The 26,386-nt window shown below is 33.3% G+C and overlaps 1 protein-coding gene across 50 annotated transcripts in view; it reads right to left on the reverse strand.

Annotated features, from left to right (window-relative positions):
- Positions 1 to 408: 408 nt before the first annotated feature.
- The window catches only part of ADGRL2 (adhesion G protein-coupled receptor L2), a 416,957-nt gene continuing 390,979 nt past the window's right edge, over positions 409 to 26,386 (reverse strand). For 10 of the 50 annotated variants that reach the window (XM_037739295.1, XM_037739294.1, XM_037739307.1 and 7 more), the window contains 13 exons: positions 25,159 to 25,332; positions 23,983 to 24,192; positions 22,833 to 23,053; positions 21,442 to 21,508; positions 13,242 to 13,333; positions 12,366 to 12,410; positions 12,053 to 12,079; positions 11,230 to 11,398; positions 8,235 to 8,363; positions 7,606 to 7,702; positions 5,897 to 6,025; positions 5,028 to 5,045; positions 409 to 2,449 (listed from right to left, as the gene is read on the reverse strand). In XM_037739295.1, coding sequence (XP_037595223.1) covers positions 1,695 to 2,449; positions 5,028 to 5,045; positions 5,897 to 6,025; positions 7,606 to 7,702; positions 8,235 to 8,363; positions 11,230 to 11,398; positions 12,053 to 12,079; positions 12,366 to 12,410; positions 13,242 to 13,333; positions 21,442 to 21,508; positions 22,833 to 23,053; positions 23,983 to 24,192; positions 25,159 to 25,332 — 2,133 coding nt within the window. In that variant the 3' untranslated portion in view covers positions 409 to 1,694. Of the gene's footprint in view, positions 2,450 to 3,129; positions 3,182 to 4,993; positions 5,046 to 5,586; positions 5,669 to 5,896; positions 6,026 to 7,605; positions 7,703 to 8,234; positions 8,364 to 11,229; positions 11,399 to 12,052; positions 12,080 to 12,365; positions 12,411 to 13,241; positions 13,334 to 21,441; positions 21,509 to 22,832; positions 23,054 to 23,982; positions 24,193 to 25,158; positions 25,333 to 26,386 lie in introns of all 50 variants that reach the window. The other 40 variants (XM_037739340.1, XM_037739329.1, XM_037739334.1 and 37 more) reach the window with 26 other exon arrangements.

Below are 26,386 nucleotides of genomic sequence, written 5' to 3' on the forward strand. Positions count from 1 at the left end.
ATTGTTATTCACAGCTGTCTGTAGGGATATTTATAATCCTTAAAGTGTGTTTTAGAAATTTCCCAATACTGCTGAAAAATCAGTTCAAAAAATTAACTTCTTATGATGTCAAGACTTGATGGTTGAACTTCAAACCCTTCGCTTTTTAGTCCTGGTACACTGCAACAAAAAGGCTTTCAGAATATCTCCCTCTTAAAACTTATCCAACAGATTTTGTGCATTACGTAGTAGGTAATTAGAAGACATGTATCCTTTTGAGCATAAAGAACAAACAGACAACTTAATTGTTTTCTTTCATATATCCATGGGTTTTGGCATGAAGTTACCTAAACCAAGGTGGGAAGGGGTGGGAAAAGGCCAATGTGTTAAAGCCAATTATGCATCATACATAAGAGTTCACATGTTGACTACTTGAAAAAATTCACATTTATTTACTGTCAAACCGTGTTAAACTTTACACTGGATATTAGTGATGGGCTCATTATTAACAGGTTTACACAAAGGGATGAAAAGAAAAGCAGAATTTTGCTGAAACAATTTACATTTCATTAGAATTTTATCATAAAATAAATTAATTACTAAATATAGGCAGAAGGAATATGGAAGGGTAATATTTATGTTTTTTTTTTTTTTTAAAAAAAGAATAGGCACCTTTTGTTCACTAGAAAGTTTGTGAGAAGTGCCCAGTGCCCTCTTTGCTCTCTGTTCAAGAATAAACAGGGGAGTGACACACAATCTTTCCTAGATTTCACCACTTTTGTGCAAGGCATGGCATAACTGGCTTCAAAAAAGAGTTTTTTTTTTCCCTCCCCATAAAACACGTTCTTTTGGCAATAAGAAATTTAAATGTAAGTAATAAAGACTAACTTGTCAAAGCAGAACACTGTATACAGTGGAAAAGAAGTGAAAATGGGTAGAACTTACCATGACAAAGAAAAAACGTTTCGTAACATGTGCAACCAAGAGCTTTTCACAATATTTTCTTCACTCTTTAAAATTATTTTAATGACAATTATATTTCAGTTGGACACAAATGTATTTATTTTACCCTAGCAATAGAACAAAATATAATTTCTTTAGCCATTTTTCATGAGAATAGTTCATTGTACAGTTGAGGAAACATATGAAATAAGGCCTGTGGCTTGATTGCTAGTGGTTAAGCATGTTTTCAATCTTTGCCTTAATGTAAAAGATTTGCAGTGAACTGCAAACTGATGCAGAATATCTCTCCTGCTTTTCCAAGTCTTGTCAGGAATAGTAAGGTACAGTAAATTTGTCCCACAGGATTTTAAAGCCTACGTCTTGTATATAATACAATGCAGGCCTACAAAAATGGTGCAGCCATATTTACAAATTTAGTTCACAGACTGCTGCAGTAAAATGGCTGAAAAGTTTTGCTTGTTTCACAATTTCTCTAAACAGCAGCAGAATCTTAAAATACCTGGTTGGCATCTCTTTTCTTTGTAACAAATAATTCATTTTAGTATACTCTGTGTATATACAAAGTTTTTGTATGTTTTATAAAAATTCACAGAACTGCAAGGTTCAGTCATCTTTTTTACACTGGAGAACCACAGGTCAACAGAGTCATCTCTTCAAGCAAAGTTTGAGGGAGCTGCGTCAGGCCAATGGAGTCTTTATGTATGTATTTATTAACACTTGCATGTGGCCCCGGGAATTCCTTAGCTGTATGATTAAAGACTTGTAACCAGCTGCATTTGTCCTTCTCTAACATCTCCTTCTGGAATACACCCTTCTTTGTTAATGGGGATTATATAACCATCACTATTGCCCCTGCTGATCTGGTAGCACATCTGAAGCTGATGGCCAGCTCCAAGATTTGGCATGCTTTTATAGTAAATGTCCTCATTCTCACTCCTCCTGGAGGGAGAGAGGTCTTCTTCCATGTCAGGGCTGCTCTCTGGATAGGGAGAGTCTCTGAGATTCGGCATGCTTGTATAAAGAGAGTCTCTGTTGGGGGACTGTAGGTGATCTTCAGCCTCTGCTGTCAGCTGGGAGACGTAGCTGTCAGTTCCCTCGGACTTCACTTTCTTCTGGGGTTGGTACAGAAGGGAGTGAGTCCGCTGAGGAATAAGCGGCGCCTCCAGTTCTTTGTGATGGAGCTCCAGCCCTGGGTTGTCGCTGTGCATTAAAGATGAAGCATCTGCCACAATAGCATCATCTTCACTGCTGCTACCTCCAATCACAGGTTTGACTGGTAGCGTGAGCTCAAGGTTGTGAGTCTTGCTGCTGCCCCGTAAGTTGTTGTGCACTAATTCTGAAATGATCATTTTCTCAAAAGCAGTATCATTCAGATTTAGTCCACAGTCCACAACTTGCACGCTGTCACTATAGTCACCCTTGCGCAGCGAGTAGCTGTTGTTAAAATTACCATTTAGCGGTAGAGTATCCATGGCACTTGTATCCCTGGCATTGTTCAGTGAATGTCCTGAAACAGAAGAGGGGGAGTTATCGTTACTGTCTCCATTCCTTTCCAAAGAAACTCTACTTCTTTTGTACAAAACTTTTTAATGTCGTTCAGGACAAAGTTGTATTTGAAAGCCAACACTTGAAAAGTGCCAGGCTTTCCTGCATTCCCAACTGTAAACAGTTGCAACCCCTTAGATAACAGGAAAAAGTGTTAAAAATAATACTGTTTTCCAGGGAGGGAAAATGGCATACAGAGTAATACTTTATCAATTTCGGGAGACAGTAGTTATTAATTGATTTTGGTCAAATCTCTGATACAAAGACGACTTCACTCCATGCCCTTGCATAGTTAATGCAAAGCAATTCATCAGTGACATTTACATTTTAAAGTACAAGACTATGGTTTATAAAATAAAATTAACAGAATTTGTCCTAAACAACACTAAATTAAAAAGGAATAAGTCACAATAACAAAACTGAAAGGCAAATGTACAACATAAATCCACATAACTGGCAAGCAACTTTTTAAACAACATTCTAACATTTCCTTTTTCTGGAGATGAAGTGAAAAAAAGAATGAAAACATGGACAGATACAAAGAAGTCATGTTAACAAAGACAGCCATCTCTCATACTGACTGGACCAGGGGCCCACAAGCACCATCCAACATCACGATAGACAGCAGGTGGAATGACTCACTTTGGACACTCACATCATGTCTGTCTGCTCAGGCTATCTGGCCTAAGAGTAGCTGATATATAAAAGAAAGTAAAATGATTTATTGTAACATGATGAAGAATTTCTAAGCTTCTCAGCAACTTAGTCAGAGCAAGGGTTCAACAAATTAGATTACCAGCAATAGCAGCCTTTTATTTTTCATTTAATATTTATTATTTTGAGTTTTTAGTACTAATAATCTCTCTAATAGCAATGGCCCCAGGCTTCTAGTTGTCAAAGTTTGCCTGCAGCCCTGCAGTCTGCATCAGTCACAGTGACAGCACCGAATGAACCAGCAGAGTCCACTGTACAAGATTGGCCCACAGACACCATGGCCATGGAGGTCAAACGCAGAAATGTTAGAGATTTCTTAAGTATGGGTCACAGAAATTAAACCAAGAATAAATATTAACTATGGAATGGGAGAAGGGTGTCAGCCTTGGCTAATATATTTTTATTTCTAAAGGAATGAAAGTCTGGATAAGTCTGCTGAAGACATGAAAAGAGGTTTAGGAGGGGAAAAAAAACATGGTAACATGCTCTATTTGAATCAGAGTTGTATTTTCTACAGACACATAAACATGTAAACTAAGACATCACAGTGCTTCTCAAGCAAATGAAAAAAAAAAAAAGCAACACTTAGAGATGTATTTGCCTCTTAAAAAGGTAACCCAGATCTTTTAAAGTTATTTGGTGTACTAGCAATGTTGTTTGGTTTAAAAAAAAAAAAAGTCAAGAGAAAATTAAATGGTCTGCACCATGCCAAGTTAGGTTATTCATTCTCAAAATCCTAGAGGGAAAAAAAAAATCACAGTCTACAGATAGGTCTGTAAAAAAAAAATAAGAATGAAATGATGTTATTGAAATGAAACTGACCACTGTGAGGCTGCTGCATTGTATGCAAGGCTTGGAGGAGTTTAGGAAAAAATTTAATTCTTGGAAAAAAATACGAAATTTCCCATTTTAGTGCTCACTCCACTCTTAAAGCTGCAGATATCCTAGAAAACGCAGTTTCCTTCAGAAAAAAACTCTGTATTGCCCGACACAAACTTCATAAATATCTGATAATTGTTGGGCAAATTATCATTAGCAGAAAAATGAGAAAATGAGGGAAGATTATATTTGTTATTTCTATTGTTTCAAAGACTGTCCCAACTTCCAGAAAAATTGACAAATTCGTATCATGTTCCATGTGCAACAAAATGATATTGTGAGTTATTTGTAAGGCTTCCTTTAAGTTGGTTGATACATTTCTCTAGGTTCATAAATCCATGCATGTGCTTTAATCTTTATAAGATTACTAAAAAAAAGTTGGCACTTAAAGATCTGAGTGGCACATGGCTCACTTGCTAACATTTGTTTCCTCTGTAGAGGTTCACTGTTTTCAAAAATTTTCTTTTATCATTGCTTGGTAAATATAACACTGTAAACTGGATATAATCCAAAAGGTCTTTTCTATGATATACTGCAGATTTAAGACATCTTTGACTGGTTTTGAAGAGGTATCTTTTTCTGCCCAAGTTCAGGTAATTCACTTGAAGATTTTCCACAGCCTGTAGCAAGATTACTGTGGGAATGCAGAAATGATAAGTCAATTATTAAGCATTTTGGTTGACAGTACTTCAGGCTTTACAGAGCAAATTATTTCAGCATTGCATATACTTAAGTATGGACAGCATTTGCTACAGACCTCTATTACTGACAAAAGGCAGTACAGATGGATGTACTGTTCGAATTTGGTAATATTTTAGTTGCAAATTGTGAACCACTTGCCCGCTGAGTCTACTTCATGACTGCTAGTTAAGTTTTAATTGTGCCCGTTAAAAATCATGCTGAAAAAATTTACATTTGATAGGCAAAGTTAAGTTTTACTCCCATACTTGTCTCTCTGTAGGTTGCTAGAGGAAAGCATAAAGAAAGTGAAAAGAAAACAAGAGAATGAAAAGAGAAGCTGCAGTTACATTAAAAAAGAATTTTAAGAAAAAAATGGAAACGAAGCTCTGTGTTTAATTTAGCGGCAAATATTAATAACAAATAAAGATTATATGCTAGCAGTAATTATGTAAAAACTTTACCAAAATCTTGAAAATTCCGTTAATATTAAATATATATACACATATATGCTTTCATTTAAAAGAAAAATAAGCTATTAAACAACATAGTAATATAGGATGGGTTAGTGAGAATTTTTCCCCCTCCCCCAATTAAAAACTATAGATATAAGCTGACTAATATTAACTTTATTCTGAAATTTTTCTTAAGAAAAAAGAAAACTACCATAAAGCTGCACTATACTATAGTTTGGATATATTGATAAGCTGAATGTGGTTTTCTATAGCTGGGCATCCAAATTATCTTCATTAGCTAATTCATTCCAGAAGCAAATTTTGTCAGCAAGCTTTAGAATTAACTGAACAGTATATTATATAGATAGGATACCTCTAAATGATATAAATCTTGAAGATGGGCTCTCAGACCATGTGATGTCAGTCCTGTAATAATATATTAAGATTTATGCCACCTGTGTTAAAAACATGGATAATTATTGTAAATACTATCATGACTGAGATTTTACTATAATATAGTGCAGTTTTAGAAGCCTGGCACAGGCAATACCATAATTTTTTTAACTGAGAAATTAAGAATGTAATAATAAATAAATGACAACTTGAATATTTTAGAAACAGGGCAAAGATCATATCTCTGTTTAGCAGCAAAGAAAGTAGTTTTATTTGTAAGTAAAGCACACCTGGTGAGTTAAATACAGGAGCTGAAGGGGCATTACATACAACTGTTTCAGCGAGCAATGTGTTATAGGGGTTGTTAGTGCCGTGGGGTCGAAGAAGAGGGTTTGTTAGTAGGTAATTGCCAGTCATTCCTAAAGTAAAAAAAAAAAAAAAAAAAAAAAAACAAAAAAAACAAAAAAAACAAGAACAAAACAGACAAAAGTACATCAGTCTCTTATTTTAGTGTTACAGTCGTAGTAAAGTATTTTTCTTTATATTCATCAAGGGTAGTGGACAAGCTGGCAATGGAAAAATCTGCTGATTCTGACTGTATTTGAACTACTAATTTGAAGGAGAGAAGGGAGAGGGAAGTTAAATTTCAGCAATTCACAGGTGCTTTCTAAATCCCCCAAGTAAACACCTGCTGAGGATGACATTTACTAATTTATACAAAAGCACTGTTAAACAAAAATGGCAATTAAATGCATAGAGATCAACATTATGTTTCAAGATGTTACTGCTTAATATTAAAAACGTAACCACTGAGGCCCAGAAGAGGGACTCTCAAACTTTCAGAATTTACAGGTGTGGGATTATCCCTCATGAAAACATCTGTGTTAATACCAGCTTTGATACAAGCAGGAGGAAAAACAACTTTCACAAACAGGTAGAAAGTATGACAGACTGCGAAAAGCTGCTCTTAGTAAATGCAAAAGCACACATGCTGAGAAAATAAAGACTGTACAATGAATTATTAGACCATTCACAAATTCTGTCTAACAAGAATTTTCATTATGTAATCTTATTTGCCAGGTTTCAAAAATGAATCACTGAATAATGCATTTACTTTTTGATAGCCAACAGAATAAAGTAAAATACCAATGCAACAGAAGAAATGCCCATTTCTTTCATTCTAACAGACAAACTACAAACTTTTAAATACTTGCTATGTTTTGCATAGCTAATGTAATTTGGATAAATGTATCTTAAAATTCAGGTTAGTATTGCTACCTCACATACTCATTTTTCATTTTAAATGAGAATCTCACTAGAACAACGTCAACAGTTTAAAAATGTCGTTATATTTCCTTGTAATAAATTCTAACTTGTATTACAAATCAGTACTTATCAAACTGAAAATACCATGATAAATTACCTTTCCAAGGATGTATACAATACCATATAATTTTTCATACTAAATTGGAATCTACTAAGCTTTTATTCAAGAATACATGTGTGTGCATACTCTTTTCTAAATTACTTCATTTCCCAGCATATTTTAAGAACTACATTGATTTATCTGATAAATTTAAAGCTGCCACTGTAGACACATCAAATAATATAGAAAAAATTACTTTATAAGCTTTCATTTATTTTTATTTTGTTTATGAAGATTTACTACCAATGTTTTTAGCATTTATTTTTCACTTTTTGAAAGAAAGGTTAAAAAACTTAATTTCCATGGTACTATTTTATGCGAACAGTAATTATTCTAATTTTATTAATGTTTTATGAAAAAAATTTTCATAAATGTCTGTTCAGAAAGGATAAATCTGTACTCCCTAGGATAATATTTCTGATCTGTGGCAAGGTATATTTTCAATAATTACCTTGGAGCCGCATCCTGTTAATGCAATTTAAAATTATATTTTTTGCTTTACATTATTGAGTAAAAGGAATTTACATGTACTTTAATAAATGGTAATAACTCAAAATTTTCCCGATAACTGACCTTGATTAAGTGTTGAAGTGCTATTGATGTCACCTGAGATAAAAGAAGATTCAGACTGTTTTCTCACAGTGTCATTCCACATTCTTCTTATACGACTCTATTAATACAAAACAGCAAGACAAATATGTTTTGTTAGCTTCCCCAAGCTTACCTTATTAAAGGCACACAAAGGTTTACCTTAAACAACCTATGTAGGATTATTTAGTGGCCTTTAAAAGAATGTGTGTTGTTTCTGGTCTAAAACTAACAATGACTACTGTTTATTTATTAAGCAACTAAGGGGTATTTAATCTTCCACTCTTAAAAACATGTTACTTTATTGTCTTTTTTAAAAAGTGGAGATGACTGATTATTCAATATATCTTTATTGAGTGCCTGCTACCACCATTGCTATATGGCCTTAGGCTATAAAATGATTATGATATACTTCTTAACTCTCCACTAAAAAGGACATTCACAGAAAAAGAAACACTGAAGAAACAGACATTAAAAACAAAATACTAAAAATGCAAGTATTTGCTATCTAGATCATTATAATGAGGAGACAATTAGTGCATCTGAACAGAACATGTCTCAGTAGGCTTTCTATAAACAAGGTTAATTAAAGATGCTGTCAAACTCTTTGTTACCTGCGTGCCAGAGGAATACCGAGCACTGGTTCTGGTGGTTGATGCCTTCACTGAACTGTGGGGACTCTCAGTTGGGAGGCCTCCACAGCAGTATGAGTGTCTGAAGCACTTGCCATATTCTTTTCGAACCTGCATTGAATAATCACAGAACCAAGGGATTAATATGAACATACTTGCTTCTCCCTAATTAAATGAACAGTGAAGACAACCAAGAACAGTTCCACTAAGACTTACCCATGGAGAAAATAAACTGAACTTGCAAAGTCAAGTTCAATTAAAATTACTGAAATAGTAATCAGAAAAGTATCTCTGGCCACTAGATTGGCTAGTAGAATCTTTAAAATGTGATATAACATGTAGAAATTCTTTATGTCCTATTATTGAATAATAATATATTTATAGTTTTATTCTCTTATACACATAGTAACTCAAAGTTTTTATTTTACGCTAAAAGACACACAAAACGTAGTATTTTCCTTGCTTAATTCCATTTGACTACTCTGTAATTCAGTCATTTAAGGTTTATATGCTTCATGTCCTTTTAGGTAGGTCAATACAGAAACCTCTTTTGCTGGATTGCATAGTTCTGTGGGTCTTTATAATGACAAGACTACTTTGGCACAAGAATAAAGTAAACAAGTACCTTGATACATTTGCCACTAATTAGGATGGAATGTTTTCTTCATTTTCTGATGTGTCTAGCTTTAACATTTACTGTAGAGAGTCTAAGAGGTCTATTCACTTCATTAGCACACAAGGGAACTATTTATGCAATTTCCATTCACATTAAGGAGTTACCCATGTAATTTCTCTTTTCCCCTGAAGCTTGAATATATGAATACAACAGAAAGTTGTTAGGTCTAAAACAGTTTCAACTAAACTTAAAAAAGTGAAGTCCGAACAACTGCTAAATAATAGGGCCCCATCTAAAGCAGTGGTACAGAATTAAGAAAAGAAGGAGAGGTTGCCAAACTGTAGTAGCTATACTGGAATATACACGTTTTCTGGTGGAATAGAGCCAGACTGTGAAATTACAAGACAGACAAGAAGAAACTGAATAAGAAAACTCTTTTTTTTTTTTTTTGAGACGGAGTTTCGCTCGTTACCCAGGCTGGAGTGCAATGGCGCGATCTCGGCTCACCGCAACCTCCGCCTCCTGGGTTCAGGCAATTCTCCTGCCTCAGCCTCCTAAGCAGCTGGGATTACAGGCACACGCCACCATGCCTAGCTAACTTTTTGTAGTTTCAGTAGAGACAGGGTTTCACTATGTTGACCAGGACGGTCTCGATCTCTTGACCTCCTGATCCACCTGCCTGGACCTCCCAAAGTGCTGGGATTATAGGCGTGAGCCTCCGCGCCCGGCTGAAAACATTTTTTTCTAATAGGTTACAAAAACCGTCAAAGGCTTTCCCTCAACTCAGAGGTCTATGTGCAGTAACTGCCCACAAAGACCAGGACTTTGACACTTATTCTTTGCAAAATTAGAAAATTAAAATCACTAGATGACCTTTTACATTTAAGTGCACTTGAATTTTCATCTTTTTAGCTTTATTTAATTATACCTATTAGAACAAATAACAATGTGGTTGAGCCTTGAAAGCGTTTTCTTGCCCTAAATATGCTCATTCAAGCAGTAAAAACCATGATTTTAACTTAACCATTTTATATCATATTCTTAACGCTCATCCTGGCGTACCCAACTGGATATATCCAAACTAAGTTATACTTCTTTTGAAGTATAACATGATGCTTTTAAAATGTAATTGTTAATCTAAAAAGCAAAGACGCTCCTAGTCCATCTAATACACATAATTATATGAGGGAATAATGACTACCTCACTCCTTTTCTGCTATGTCTATGCTTTGTGTCAAAGATGTTTGGCACAACAGCACAAAAATTATGAATATACAATAATATGCCTGTATACAAAATGTTCATTTATGTAGGAAATATATAAAAGCCAAAGTAGTTATGAAGGTTACCCCTGTGCAATGTTTAGAAAGTTAAAGTTCCTTGTTATTAAATAACACATCATACCTCGCAAAAAATCTCAACACATTTAATGGCTGTTAACTGCTATGAAACGCTGTATAACCAAAACAATGGCAATCAAAATGGTATTTTATCCAAATAATACCTTCCAGTATTGGTTTTTGCCTAATGCCTATATTGCTGTGAATGTACATTATCTGTCAGTATTGCACATTCCACTGTCATTATCTCAAAATTATAGCTTATTCAAAACTGATGGAAGTAACAACACTATCATCTTGTCAGGACTGAAAACATAATAGTTTTCACTTTCACAATTCTATTTCTCTGTTCAATTTAGTGACCAACTACTAATAACAGAATAAAATGACTATATTAGATATGTAGGCAGAGAGAGGATGATACCTAGTGAAAGGTATGGAAATCTTAAATAGACCCTAAGCAATTCCCATAGGTTTACATCTTCTTGCTACAGTTTAAGCTTTTCATCTGTAAGTTTTGAATCATTTTTGCTGACTCCACTTAACATAAAACCAGGGCAAAACAGTAAGTAAGATGTAGGGCACTAAATTACTGATTTTTAGATCCTTTAAAATTACTCAAAAGGTAATATTAATATTTTGTGTGTCTGGTGCTTTAAAAATTAACATTTATCCTTATACTCAATTTCACTGTGGACCACGGCACTGCCTTTAGTAATCAAAGAATGAGTTTATTTACCTCATATACCCTTTCTACCTAGCATTTTATAGACACTACAAGCAAGGAAGAAATCTTAACCTAAGTATCTAGTTTATAACATTCTCATACTGAGATCCAGAAAATGACTGGTATTATTTTATAGATGAAGCCTAAATTTTTAGACAGGTACTAACTTATAATTAAAAATATGATGCTCTTTAACAACATGGCAGCTGTAAATTAAAACCTTCTTTATTATACCAATTATATTCAAATCAAAGAACGAGTAATCTGAGCCCCTAGGTATCTTCAATTACTTACTTTCTTTTGGAGAGCACAGTGAAAGATGAAAATGAACACTCCCTGGAAAGCATTAAATATGGTGAAGAGATATGCCATCACAATAGTCTCCTCATTAACAAAAAGCAACCCAAATGACCAGGTGAGGCCAAGAAGACACAGAAGAGCAAAAGCGCCAAGCACCCAAGACCTGGAAAAATAAAGTGAACTTTTTTAACAGGTTCAATGAGCAAAAAACATGCATCGCGCTTAAATGTTAACATATCAGTAGTAGCAGTTGACTTTCTCTATGTTCACATTCAAATTCAACAGCATTTTGGCTTTAACCTTTCACTGATTAAGAAAGAACAATAGCATTTAGTACTGCAGCCTCCAGTGAAAACAGCAACAGCAGGTATGACCTTTTCTTATTCCAGAATAAACAAAGTATCAAAACTATATTAAAATACAAGGTGTTTATCCCCTATGACTTTGTATTTTATGTGCATTTTGATAAAAGAAATTAAGGAGTGCTTAATTAATTTAATCCTGTATTTTTATTCCTCTGGTGTACTCACATGACACTGAATAATGTGACACATACAGAAAGGTTAAATGGCAGATAATCACTTAACACCTGAACTTCAGATTCTAATAAGCTAGTCTTAGGTGAATCTAAGGTTTTATAACTAAAGCATGAAGAAGCCTAGCTGAAATGGGACAAAAACATGAGAACAACTTCAAAATAAAGTAATTTTGTAGAGATTTCATCATGAATAGCTTAAGAAGAAAAGAACTGTAGAAAATAGGACGGAATGAGAAGGATTTAAAGTCAGTGCATTCCATGTCTAACTAATGATCTTACTTGATAAATGGCTTATTATCTTCATAGCTAGAAAGCATTATAAGCAGAAAAGAGAAACAAAATTATTAGACAGAATTAAAATAGAAAGTAATAAGAAAGCATTTATATATTTTATAAATTAGTCAAAATTAAGAAAGTCAAAATGCAGAGGCAAGCAATTAAAAAATTAAGGCATATTATATAGTTTAAAAATACTATAGCAAATCAGATATTTCAAAATAATTATAAAAATTAAGGGCAATTCATGATATTGACGGATTTGTAAAAAATATAAATCATGCCATAAATTTGTTAATGTAGGGTTCTGCCTTACCCAGGTAAGTCCGTATTATAGTAGCCATCACAAACACGGTAATTACTGGTGTAGGTGAGAAGACAGAAAGAGGAAAAGGAAGAAAAGAGAGAGATGCTAAAGATTAGCTCTCTCTCTTACCATGCAACATGCAATGAAGCTGGTACTAACCTATCTAAAGAATCTAATTTTTAAAACAATTTACCCTTACTATAGATCTGCCATTTTTGACATTAAAAATAGTATTTTTTACAATGACATTATAACCAACTTGAATAATACCTTCTCAAATTCTAACTTAAAAGGCTCACATATTTTTAAAATAACTGAAAATGTTTCCATGATTTAATGAACAACAGCTATCATTTTTTGTTAATTAGATAGCATTTTCTCCATTGATAGAATATTGCAGCTTTTATTTAACATTAAGGTAAAGTAAATATTTGTTTAATTAGCATGAAAACAACAGATAATCTTCAAGTTAACAATAGTAATAGAGTAAATTCTCTTAGGAAAACAGGATTAGGAGTGGAAACTGCTCAGAATCCTTAAAGCAAAAAGTCATTTAACAAAACAAACTTAATATAATCATATCAGCCATGCAAATAGGAAAATCATTTTGAACTGCATTTTAAATTCAAATGAAACTGCTACAGTGATATGGAATTTCCACAAAGCCACTGAAACAATTTATTGGCTCTAGATCAGGACAGTAATTATTATCTAATTTTTGACCAGTGTCAGTGATGTAGTAACAATGAGATTCAAATTGAGGGCAATAAAACTTCATTCTGAATAACGTCTACAGTTGACAGAGGTGGAAATCCTTGTGTTCCCTGTGGAGAATATATTTTACTTAGTTTGTCAAGTATTAAAATTGAAACACAAAATACTTACTTAATATTTTCCAACCTGCTGGAATCTGGTTTCAAAGTGTTTGAATGCTTCACCATTTTGCACAACGTGATCACCAGGAAGATAATATTTAGCTGTTGTAACAAAGAATAAGACCACAATGAACAAAGAGTTGAACAATGAATAATCATTGTTCAACAAAACTATGTATGATCGATTTTTTAATAGATCATTTGACATCAAATTGCAATGTCATTAAGTCAGTATTATGTGGTAATGATTAAATAAATTAGAAAACCTAAATTAGTTTCTTTAGCTTGATGTACTCCAGGGCCTAAAAGCCATCTGATGGAAACAATGAAGTGAATTCCTTAGAAGGGGCATTTACGTCACACAATATACAAGAGAAAAACTGCTGTGTTTGGAGCCATAAGTCTTGGTTGTGAGTCTACCTCTTGATTATGACAGAATAAATGATAATGGCATCTGCACGATCTATTCATAAGGAATTGTGAGGATCAAATGAACTAACATATGATAAATGTTCGTTATATAAAGTAAGATAGAGTTTATATAAGTATGTTTTGCCATTTAACTGTTAAAAGCCATCAGTTCTTTTTTTCCCTATGTCTCTGCATTGTAAGGAAGTAGACAAATTCTGACAAAAGGCTGTTTTGAGTCCTTCTAAGCATTCAGCTATGCAAATTATCTAGGTGCAAACAAAATCAAAATGAGGAAGATGGAATCTGACAGAGAAGGAAAGTGAGTGGATTCCAAGAGGTCAATGTGAGCTTGCTCAGGGGAAAAGGAGTTGTGTTATGACTGAGAGACAAAGGTTAGTAATTTGCATTTGTTTCTAGACATCTGGCAGAATGTTGGAAGAAGACTTCGGAGGCAGTTCCATTTTTATGCTCTAAAAATAGAACTAAGCTACCTTGTTCCTAGATTTTTGACATTTTATTTTTAGATTACTTTTTAAAAGGAAAAAAATCCATTATTTTGTGAGCTTTACATGACTTAAGAGAATACGAGAAATAGTATCTTCAGAAAGGGTGCATTTCACCTATTATAGGTATGGATGAATTTAATTCCTTAATGCAGATAATCAGCATAACTGTGTTACAGTAACATGATCATTTTTACCAAATCGCGATTATCAAATGATCAAATGATAATGCTATTTTATTGATCTTTCACTATAATTTGGAAGAGTGATATAGGGTAATAAATAAAAATGTCCAAGTTCTTCCTAATGTTAAGTTTAGGAGCGGAGCTAAGGAAAGCCTTAATGTAGGCTGTGTATCAAGTCATTTTGTCTACTGTGCCCTATGATTTCTCTTAGATGTAGAACTCCCTCTTAAGAGATAAAATGAGGTCAATGAGCAAAATTTTGCAAGTGTCGGCAGATAACATTCTATCCTTTGATGCTAATTACTTAAAGACTAAAGCGGTTATTTATTTAAAAAAAATTTAAAAATAATTTCTTAAAGTCCTTATCTAGAGAAAAAGTAAACACAATTGTAGAAACATCTGGATTTATTTTTGTAACATTCTAGTTGGTCAGAATATAAATAAATGCTTGAATTTTAGGAGATGTTACAATATGATGAATTTCATTCAACAAATATTTCTCGATCTTGTTCCATACAAGGATGTGCTTATTTTTATGTGGATGAATAAGATGCAATTTCTGCCTTTGAGAAATTAGATAGATCCTTCTGGTAGTGCAGTAAATATCTGATTGGGTTTTTAAAGAATCATGGTAAAGTGTTATCTCTTAATTTTTACGGAAAATCAAGAGGTTTTTTTTTTTTGCTTTTTTTTTTTTTTTTTATGAAACACTAGCTTTTACTGGTAAAATTCAAGAATGGTTAAAAACAAGAATTCTATAAATATCCTAAAAGTAAACCAAGAAACCAAAACCCAAGTAAACAAATAAACTGACTATTAAGGGTAAGATGGGTGCTTTGCAGATTCAGAATTAAAATTCTCCCTTTGTTTTTGAACGGCCCGTTAAGAACAATTTACTATCTTTTATCCCAAATCTTCTGAATCTAAGATTTCTTTTCCCCTCCTCTTTTAAACAATTTCCTGAAGTGTATAGGACCATAATTTGGTGTTCATAATTTTCCAAGCATAATTAATTATCTCCTTGGGAGAAAAATAGTACTAAAACATTCTGGAAATGAAGTTATTCATTATCCACTACAATGTATAAAGTTTATAACAAAAGAATGTGAATGTGGAAAAATGTGGACATGTGAAGTATTATATTGCAAAAAAGAAGAGGAGTAGAAAATGATAAAATCTTGGAAGTGAACTCAGAAGAAATATTTCTCAATGGCAAAAATCAGGGACAACTTTCCAATAAAACTGACATACTAAAATAAATCTACCAATATAAAAATACAGTTAAGGCTTAAGTATGATAAAGTCATTTTTCCTAGTTAATACTAACCAAGTTAAATTTGCCTTAGAAAACTTATCTCAATTAATCCTTTAAAAACAGACTGTTCAATGCATTTTTCCTCTTTTGCTCCCCTCACTTAACTGAGGTTTTCAACATTACATGTGTGTTTAATGTATCTTTCTAGTTACACATATAATACATTCACAATGAAAGTTCAGAAAACAAAGAAAACTACAGAGGAAAAAGCAGCTACGATCCTATATTCAGAGGTAGCAGTCAGCACTTGTATAACCATTTTACAAATAATTCAGATGTATCCTGCCAAAAATTACTTAGCTACTTTAATGTCAGTGCTGGGATTCAATATAGTGTGGTCTGGGCTCCACAGCCCACAGACTTCCCATATAAAATTAACCAATTTATTCTAGGTGAAAAAATTAGAAGTCTCATAACAAAACAAAGATATACTAAGTCTATCTTTAAAAGGCTCTATTTCTATAAAACATAATCCAACTTAAAAATCACTCAGATGAATGAAGATTAATAAGCTGACATATAAAATACTACCTCAAGGAAATCCTATTTATGCTATTTACATAATAGGTATGCTCATCAAATGACTTCTGTCTGATGGATTTTCCAGAATTAACTAATTCTCAATTTCCTTTGTAAAACACTACCATCCTACAATCAGCAACTGGCCAAAACACCTGTGCGTCTACTCCCACTAGTCAAGTTGCATGCATAACAACAGTTAGTTGTGTTTTTTCCAAATATGTTTATGCCATTTATACTTTTACATAGTTAACTATCACATAAGCTCATAAATCTAAGTGCAAATATACGAATGAAATTTTAAAAAGCTGTTTCTAACATATTTAAAACAGTGTTTCAGAAGACTTGAAAGTGAGTTTCTTTAAAGACAACTAGAAGTATTGGAAAGATCATCGTAACTTTGAGGGATTTTTGCACTCAAATTACAAGTGTCTGAATTCCTCAACTCGAAGAAACTGAAAATAGAACTTTTAAGCTAATACACTATTATCTAGATGTCAAGAAATTTATAGTCAAACCCAACACGAATGTAGGTGCTAAAACATGACTTGAAGGCATACAAATAATGAGGCAATGGTATGTTGAAGAGGACAAAATACCATCATTTCAGGACATAGTAATTAGGAAATAAAGAAAGCATGACATATTATAAATCATAAGATGGCAAAAAAAATGCTAAATATGAGATTTTTCTTTTTCCCAACTCAATAAAGAAAAATTTCACCCATACATGTTATTTACTAGTCTTATTAGGGAAATACAAAAATTTTTATATCATTTAGATACTCAACAATTTATGTTACCACCAACATATATGACAATACAATACTTTCTGGAATTAAACAGAACATATACTGAAGCATAGATACGTTTTTTTAAATGTGGTTTTATAGTTATCTTATTTTCTCCAATGTTAAAAAATGTAATGCTAAATTTTAGTTTGATAGAATAAATATTGTTGCTGTAATCTTTTTCAGGAGGCAATACATTCTGATAATTATAATTTGGCAGGGGAAAATATTCCAAAAACTTTTTTCCTCTTTTTTCTTGTTTTCTTAAAATACAACTGTGGAAATGAGAACAAGAGGCAGAGAGGCAAATAAACAAATCTTTGATAAAAATCTATAGTCTTTTTAAGACAAAAAGGGTAGCTTTCAAATAAACTACTGGTTGCAAGTCTGAGTTTCGTTCTTCTTTGCATTTTTCTCATTACACAAATGGCTCTTTCTAGCCATATACTTCTGTGCCTTTTTTTTTCCGCCTGGTTCAAATAAGTGATTTCTTTCTCCTTACTTTTACTTTTGCCCAATTTGTTTTTCTGCCTTTGACGTACATTTACAAAATAAAATAAATCACAGCCATCAAACATGGTATTTTCCCTATTTCTCAATGGAAGGCAGGCAAAGAGGCAAGGAGAGAACAATGTCTCTACCATCCAAATGCTGCTCTTCTCCCTTGAATTCCAATGCAGCCACTCTTTGCCCCTCTCGCTCTGTTTTTATTTTCACTGTAAATACCATGAAGTTTAAACATAATATTTTGGCATAGGTTGAAAGGCTCCATGCATCAGTGAGGAAGGAAAATGGTGGAATTACAGCTGCATACACAAACATTTGTCTAAACTTGGTAAGTACATGCAGTTACTCAATTATCCACACAGATGCCACTATTAGTAAATATAGGCTATTAGGACTGTGGTACATACCTATGACATCCCACCAGGCTAAATGTCCATGCTAATAATTAATTTTGGAGATGAAACAACTCATTTAAGAATTAATCAGGTTTTTGCTTAGCTCTGGGCGTGTGTGTGTGTGTGTGCAGGTGTGTGTGTACAGTTAAATAGATGCTTATCTCTTAAGAGAAATCTCTGTGAGTGAGAGCAAATTGAGAAAAAAAAAATTTCTTATTCAGCCAAAAGGGGTAAGTCATCAAAATGAGACATTTTTTCCCTCTCCCACTGACAAAGATCACTCTTACCTATCCCCAAATAATAATTTCACAAATTATTATTTATAATAATCAGCCAATATAATTTGCTGATAAAATTCAACATTACTTAATGATATGGCACAGCTAAACATCACCCATATTGATGAACATGAAAATACAAAAGAGTTTCAAAAAAGAAAAAGGTACCACAGATTATAGGAGTGCATAGTTTGTTTTATGGACATCAACCTGCTCAATTGAATCACATCCGTCTGAGCTTAACAGCTTAAAATTCATTCCACAGCTTGCAGTGCTGACATGGATATGATAAGGCAGAAGAACAGAAACATCACTCTGAAGTAACCTAGCTGAACTGCACATGTTCTGACCCTTTTTGTCCTCCCTGGAGCTTTTGCTACCTGGCAAATGCAACTCTAAAACTATACTTGTATCTCCAGATCTTTGCTGTTAGCCAAGCAGAAACCTATTTCTCCCTGGGACGAGCAGCCAGAGAGGTGTTCTCTGAAGAAGGCTTCTAAATGAGTGTGTGAGCTGAACTCTTACTGAACTGAATTAATTATTAACGATGCAGATGGAGCTGTCCAAATGATAAGAACAGCTCCTGACGTGTCATGATCCAAGCTTTCATTAAACCATTTCAGGCATACTAATGGTTTCCCACTGCTCATTACTTACCAGCACTTTTCTCATAGATATAATAACTCTAGTGCCTGTAGGCAAGACATTCTATAGAAATGCAGAAGTAGGAAGTTTTATCTTCCTTAGCATATTATTTTTCTTCATAGATTATTATTTAGAATGTACACCTCTTTAATTCAACTAAGTAAAACAGTTTCAATTCAGAAAAATTAAAAATGCAAAGCTATACTTTCTAGGAATAGCAATAGGTAATTTTTGTTATAAGAATATTCCTTAAAAGGATACTATACAGTGTAATCTATATTATTAAGATTTGTGTCTGAATGGATTTTTAAATGCCTTATTATCACCAAAGGGAGATGCACATAAATATATTTTCCACACACATACACTGTATAATCATATCATGTCTCAATTTAAGTTACTCTTTTGCAAGACACTGTTTTGTATTTCTTTACCACTCTCTCTCTCTATCTCTCTCTGTTGGGAAAATTAGAGAGCAAATCAATTGCAGGAGAATTCCAACAAGGTCTGTACTGGGATTGCTACCTACCGGGGTTTTTGTTTGTTTTTAAGTTGAGAATACTGTTGAAAAGGCCCTCACATCTCAACCTGAAGGATTTGGCAGAGGATAATAATGACAAGACTTAGAAAGTAAGTGCTCTGCTATAAATGAACAATACAATAAAATGTTGTTTACCCTTTTTTCTTACTAAAAGCTGAGTAGGTTGAACATTAATTTATTTTGCTAAGTGAAATGTTTTTTAATGATCTGAAGTCAGTACTTATCTTCACAGATACCAAATAAGTAAAACTATGGTATAAAAGAGGTAAACATGTGACAGCCAAAGAGGCCAAATATCCCTAAAGCAGTCTTTACATTTTCAAAATATAAATGTGTTTGATGAAGGTCTTGGGGGAAAATGGAAGGTTATGTCTTTAAGGATCATGCCTTTTCATGTCAGCCATTTAACTCTAGACTCTAGATAGGCTTAGGCTGTGTTCACATATGAACACCAAGAACAAAATCTTGGGCAATCATCAGATTCAGTAATTCTGATGAGAAATCAGCTTTCCTAGGACTTGAGAATGTTTTACTGGTTTAATTCATACAGGCATTCATCTCAAATTTCCATTTCACTTTGTATAAGTAATTGTGTAAAATAATTAATTTTAATGACAAACATATATACACTTGAAGTAGTTTTAATTAAGTACTAAAAGTTTTTCTCAATTTTATGAACCACTACTTAACCATGAAAATATCCAGAGGAGATCATCTGTGTTACTTTTTTGAAAAAAAATAAGAAAAAAAATCCTTAAGATAGGTAGTATTTATGCATTTATGTTTCCTTTTCAGAGTTTATAACGCCCATTTCTATCACCATAGTGCTACAACTGAGAAAAAGGTTTTTTTTTTTTTTAATTCAGGGTCTCACTCTGTTCCTGGGGTGCAGTGGTGCAATCATAGCTCACTGCAGCCCTGTGTTCCCGGGCACAAAATATCCTTCTGCCTCTGCCTCCTGAGTAGCTGTGACTACAGGCATGTGCCTCCACAGCCAACTAATTTAAAATATTTTTGTAGAGGTGAGGTCTTGCCATGTTGCCCAGGCTCAAGTGATCTCAAATTCCTAGGCTCAAGTGATTCTCCTGCCTCAGCCTCCCAAAATACTGGGATTACAGGTGTAAGCCACCCTGCCCAGACCTGACTGTAAGTTTTAAATACCAAAGTCTAGATACTGTAGCTACACTCTTTTATTTCAACTATTTCAAATGTGACTAAAAGTAATGTAAGACATTTAAAAATATCTTCATGTCATTATCCTTAACTTGTATCAAATTCATTTAAAAATACTATTTCTTGGCCGGGCACGGTGGCTCAAGCCTGTAATCCCAGCACTTCGGGAGGTTGAGGCGGGTGGATCATGAGGTCAAGAGATCGAGACCATCCTGGTCAACATGGTGAAACCCCGTCTCTACTAAAAATACAAAACACATTAGCTGGGCATGGTGGCACGTGCCTATAATCCCAGCTACTCAGGAGGTTGAGGCAGGAGAATTGCCTGAACCCAGGAGGCGGAGGTTGCGGTGAGCCGAGATCGTACCATTGCACTCCAGCATGGGTAACAAGAGCGAAACTCCGTCTCAAAAAAAAAAAAAAAAAAAAAAAAAAAAAAACTATTTCTTAAATTAATATTTTCATTTGGTATATTACGTCTTATGCTGATTTAACAGTCATTTGTTAGTGCAAGCTTAAACAACTTTTTATACCCTAAAAATAATTGAGGATGTGGATATTCATTTAAAAGTATTAAATTACTATGTGGAAACTGAGATAATGAAAATTAAGGTAATGTGCTTTCACTTTCCTGACACAGTCACTTAATTTATAACATGGCCTATATGTAAGTATATTTTTTAGATTACAAAGTGATATTTTAGCATATTAAATTAGAAATGAGAAAAAGTACTTTTTGGAGGAAAGATTTTCAGATATATTAATTAGCAAGTGTATAAAAGCTCAATGATGGTTTCATATATAAAATACACTATTATCCTGTGAGACAGGCAAGTAAATCTTTGAATGCACAGACAGACAAACAAACAATAAAACAAATTTTTTTTGTTTAAATAGCACTGCTAAAGCAGCAAGCTAAATAGCAAGGGAAAACAGAATCTGCTTACCAGAATAATGAATGTAACAGGTCCAATGAAGCTCCATATAAAGTAGTTATCAACATGAAGCCAGCAACTATTATGAAAAGAAAAGTAGTTTCTATGGAACCTCAAAATCACAAGGAAAATAGGATTTTAAAAATCTAAAAAACAAAACTATCTCTACATTTGCCATTGAAAATTCATTTATCACGTGCAAGAGCGGTAATACTTCTGAGTTGGCGTTCACTTAACAAAGGATAGTAATTTATTTACTTCGAGCTGCTGGTTTTATATTTGATAAATGCATACAAAATCATGCTTGTATGGGGAAAACAATAAACACCATCCAACACTAAATCCTTTAAGACCTCTCGCTTCCCTAAGAAAGACTTGAAACTCAATATTACAAATTGTCTCATCATTTTAATAATTTTCAAATTATTAATTAATTTTAAATAATTTTCAAAATTTGCTTTTCAGATCTGTCTGAGCTAAAGTGTTTAACCCTATGGGACATAACAGCCCCCCCAAAACGGTTCCAATGTTATGTTTGTTGCAAAACAGTGTAGCAGAAATATAATACCTCCACTAGGAATGGATAAATACTAGTAAAGGAAATCAAAGCACTAAACTCACATAGTATTAGAGCAAATGATGCATAAACTTATTAAGACAGATTTTACTTAGTGGTTTATTTTTCATATAACATGGAATCCCCAATGAATTTCTTTTATTTGTCTTTCATCATCTGTACAGTCAGAAAGCTTTCTTTAGTCCAAAGAATCTTTATATAACTAATTTTATCAAAGGAAAAAAATAAACAGAATTAGAAGGCAAATTCATGCCTCTAGCAAATAAAATCCTTAGAAACATTACTATGTCTACCTTCTGTCACTTTGTGTAAATACCTATATTTTTATAAACAAAAGACAGTGACTTATTTTAATCCTTTCAAACTGCCTGATAAAATATTATCAAAGTAAAACATATGGGATGGAATGTGCTACTGTCACAACTCAGAATGAGAGTTAGCTAGAAGGTCGGCTGCACAAAGAGAGTTAATGAAGCATTAGCTTAACACTGAGTGGTTAAACCTGTCAGATGCTTTAAGTTCAGAAGGATTTTTACTTAGTATCTTTCTAAGGCCAAAAAGTTATTTACTTTTTCAATTTGTTTCAGGTCAATCTTTTGTGTTATAAAGAAAGTCCATAATTTAGAATCTGCCTTACCAGAGTACAAATCCTCTGAACCCAGAAAATTACAAAAGACTTGATTGTAATTTGTGCATGGTATGCCCATTCTCTTACCAATAAAGCTTTCAGATGCTATTTTAATCTGTCAGGGACCCTCACTGACAGCTAACAGGCTTTAAAAAATTATTCACTTGAAAAACACTCAGGTCGCTTGCAATTACTTACGCTTTTTCTGTTCCATAGCTCTTATAGTCAATAGCAGCTGAAACTCCAACCACTGTGGCGGGAAACAAGTAACCAGCAACATAGTAATATTTTTTCCTTGAATATTCACTTTCAAAAACTTCAACTAACATTAGATAGAGCTGCACACCTTCTAGGCACATCCAAGCAAAAGCCGCCAAAAAGAAAAAGTGCAGAAGTCCTGCAAATATTGGGCATGCAATCTACAGGGGAAAAAGAACAAAAAACAGAAAACTCATGAGTAAAAACAGTCCACTCCAAAACTATAAAATACAAAGAGAAATCACTATGATTTTAAAAAATACATTATTCAGAGTATACTAATGCTTCCTCAAAATATTTTTTTTTCATAAATGGAAACAAGCTAAAAAAAAACCTTGCCTAATTTGAAGACTATCATGTTCACAGAGTATAATGCCAAGCGTGCTAGATTTTATCAAGGTAGAATCTTACTATAATATTTTTAGTGAAATTAAATATCAAATAAGAAAGCTTCATAACTTCTTTTTGTGAAGTTATCTGTTATGAAATCTGAATATTCTATTTGTAGATAATTTAATTCACAAGTCTTTAGGAGTGGTGTTTGCAAATATATTATTTCTATTTTTTTCTATAACGGAATTTAAAAATTTTGCTTTAATGACAAAATCCTGGCTCTAATTACCTAGGATTATTTTCCTGTCATATCTGGAGCATTCTTAAATTATCCAAGTGCAGATGAATATAGGGTGAAGCATTAACTAATTAAATTCTGTTTCTGACATTAAGCCCTCATGATGATGAATAAATTGCTCTGAATACAAAGAAAGGATCATTGGTCAGAATGACTACGTAAGCAAAATAAGAATTTTTAAAATAGGATCTGTATCCCCAGAATTCTTCTATTACAATTATATGTCTTAATAAAATCCCAGAAAAATTTGAGTATATTTTAATATACAAAATGAATTAATTCATAATATTACTTAATAATTGGGCAGTCTTTTAATTTACCACTAATTGTCTTTCAATATTGCCGTATCAATTATATCAAGTTACAAGGTCAAACATTAATATCAGTATCATATGTCAACTCACACCTCTTAAAATAATTTTCAGAGATCTAAGGTCAATTAATTCAATTGGTGCTTACCGCATATTTTGTCTTATCAATGCCTATTAGGAAAATAAATTCAGCAATGAAAAGGTTGATGCAAAGGTTCTTGTGAATAGTATTTCGGTCGCTCTGCAGGCCACGGAAAAAGCAGAAGGTGAAGATGCAGATAGCCAGACAAACGAGGGAAATGACAATTCCTACCCAGGTGATCACTGTAAGAAGTAATTCATGAATTCCATCTTTATACTGAAAATGAAAAGATATGAGGAACGTTAGTATTCCTGCATTACATCAACTAGAAGACTGCTTTCACATGTACAGCTACTCGTTTACTGCTGACCTCTTTGAAGAATACTATTCATACGTGTTCAAAAAGGGCTCAATAGTAAAAAGAAATTTTGATCATATAATAGCGTTCAACATTATTGCCTTTTATATTTAAAAAATTATCTACATGAGAGGAAAATTTTACCTAGAAAACAATACAAGAGGCTGATTTCAAAATATAACTGAATTAACTATATAAACACATGGAGACTATTTACATGACAGAATAAAGAATGCTCATTCATGATTAAAAATGACTGACATTTTAATGATTTTTTCCAAGCTAACACATAAACCAAGTTTTAAGTTTTTATTTTCTCCTTGGGTTTTTGTATGTTTACATATTGAGAGTTGAATATACAACATATCTGAGACCGAAATGCTACACTTCTTAAGATACTTTTGTCTTCTGGTCCTTATTCTCTTAATCACAAGAAACAATATTGAGACATATTCCAGGAGCCATTTTGACTTTTCAAAAGATGCAGCTTTGCATAGTGTGCAAAGTGGTTAGGAAACTTAAAAGCAGAAGTTGTCAAACTAGACTCAAACATTCAAGATGGGAAGGGCATGCTAAACTCTAGAGCCTTCTTTTTGTACAACCTATTGCTGCTCATTATTGAAATCTTCTATTGCCTCTACCCAACACCTGCCACAAGAAGGAAAACTTACAAGTCTATAAAGTTATAGCACATGATTTTGAGAAGTAACAATAACAGTGCAAAGACTTCTTAAAATTTATGGACAGTAGAGAAACAATTAGAAATCAACATTACTTTGTTTGCTTTTCAGTTACGATAAGCACCCAAAGAACAGGACTATTATACAAGCTATTTTGAATCTCTGAGGTTTTCTCTGCTACTAATTAGAAGCGCAAATACTTACTGCAATTTCCCTGTGGGCCATGAGAATTGCAAAATTGGTTAGGTGGCTGCATGCACATGTTGTCCGAGTTTTATTAGTGTCGACCAGCTTGCAGCCCTGGGTAGACCAATATCCCATCATAGTTCTCTCTGAGTAGTTCCAGAAGGAGCAGTTTGCATTGAAATAATTGTCAGGCTGGGAAATAAAATGACAAGGTAAAATTAGGATTTTATACTCTTAAGATGGCAGCAGCAATTGTTTAATATGCATAAAAGGTAATTTAGATTAAACTTTGCATGTTTCAGACTATAAAGTTTTCATCAGCAAAACTGTGGACTATGTTATACAAGGTAGATACCTAGCTTAAAAGGAGCTTTATAGTCCGAAACACTCTATAAAGTGTACTCTAAATTACCAAGACCCATTTTACACAATTTCAATTTCCATTTTATGATTTTACATGCCGATGGTACATTAGAATCATTTTTTTTCCTTTCTGATAAGATGAGAGCCATAAATTTGTCTGAGGAAATTATATAAGGACCAAATGTTTTAAAAATCCATGTTCTATTTTGGGTCTATTTTTGGTTAGCTTTAAGAGATACATTAGTGACGATGTGAATCCTATTGTTAGTACCTCAAAGCTCTTAAGAATCAACAACTGAAGCAGATATGAGTACCGTAACCACACAAATTTATTTTTCTTTGCCAATTTGGAGATCCACTTTATCTGTGGGCATTTATTCACTCTACTTATCACAACAGCCAAACATTCTGTAGACAATCTTCCAATACAGTGTAGGTACTGAAGTATCAACTTGCATTCTAAGGCACAGCAGAGGAATCACATCTCCTCAATTGTTTTTTTTTTTTTTTTTTTCTAAGCACACTACTTGGTAGCAGCTGTGTCAAATATGATCAGTAAAACTAATGAAAAAAATTTTGCCACACAAAGGCAGAGTCCTAAGAGTTAATTTATTAACTCAGTTGCCCTACTGCTAAGGTAAGGGTTAATTTTCATTTGAAAACAAATTAGAATCATTTACATTTTCCTGTTGATTACTGAATTAGCTTTCATTAAGAATACACTTAAGTTCTAATAATCACTGAACCAAGCTCATTTAATTTTATGTTCACAGACTTAAATAAACTTGTGTCTCTGACTTTGTCCAACATTTAAAATTCAAATGGAAAATGGTCTTGTCTTTCCTCCCTCCCATCTCCCTATTTCTCTCCCCATCCCCAGCAC

The sequence above is a fragment of the Cebus imitator genome, unplaced genomic scaffold (assembly GCF_001604975.1).
Source record: "Cebus imitator isolate Cc_AM_T3 unplaced genomic scaffold, Cebus_imitator-1.0 Scaffold3, whole genome shotgun sequence".
NCBI classification, from domain to species: Eukaryota; Metazoa; Chordata; class Mammalia; order Primates; family Cebidae; genus Cebus; species Cebus imitator.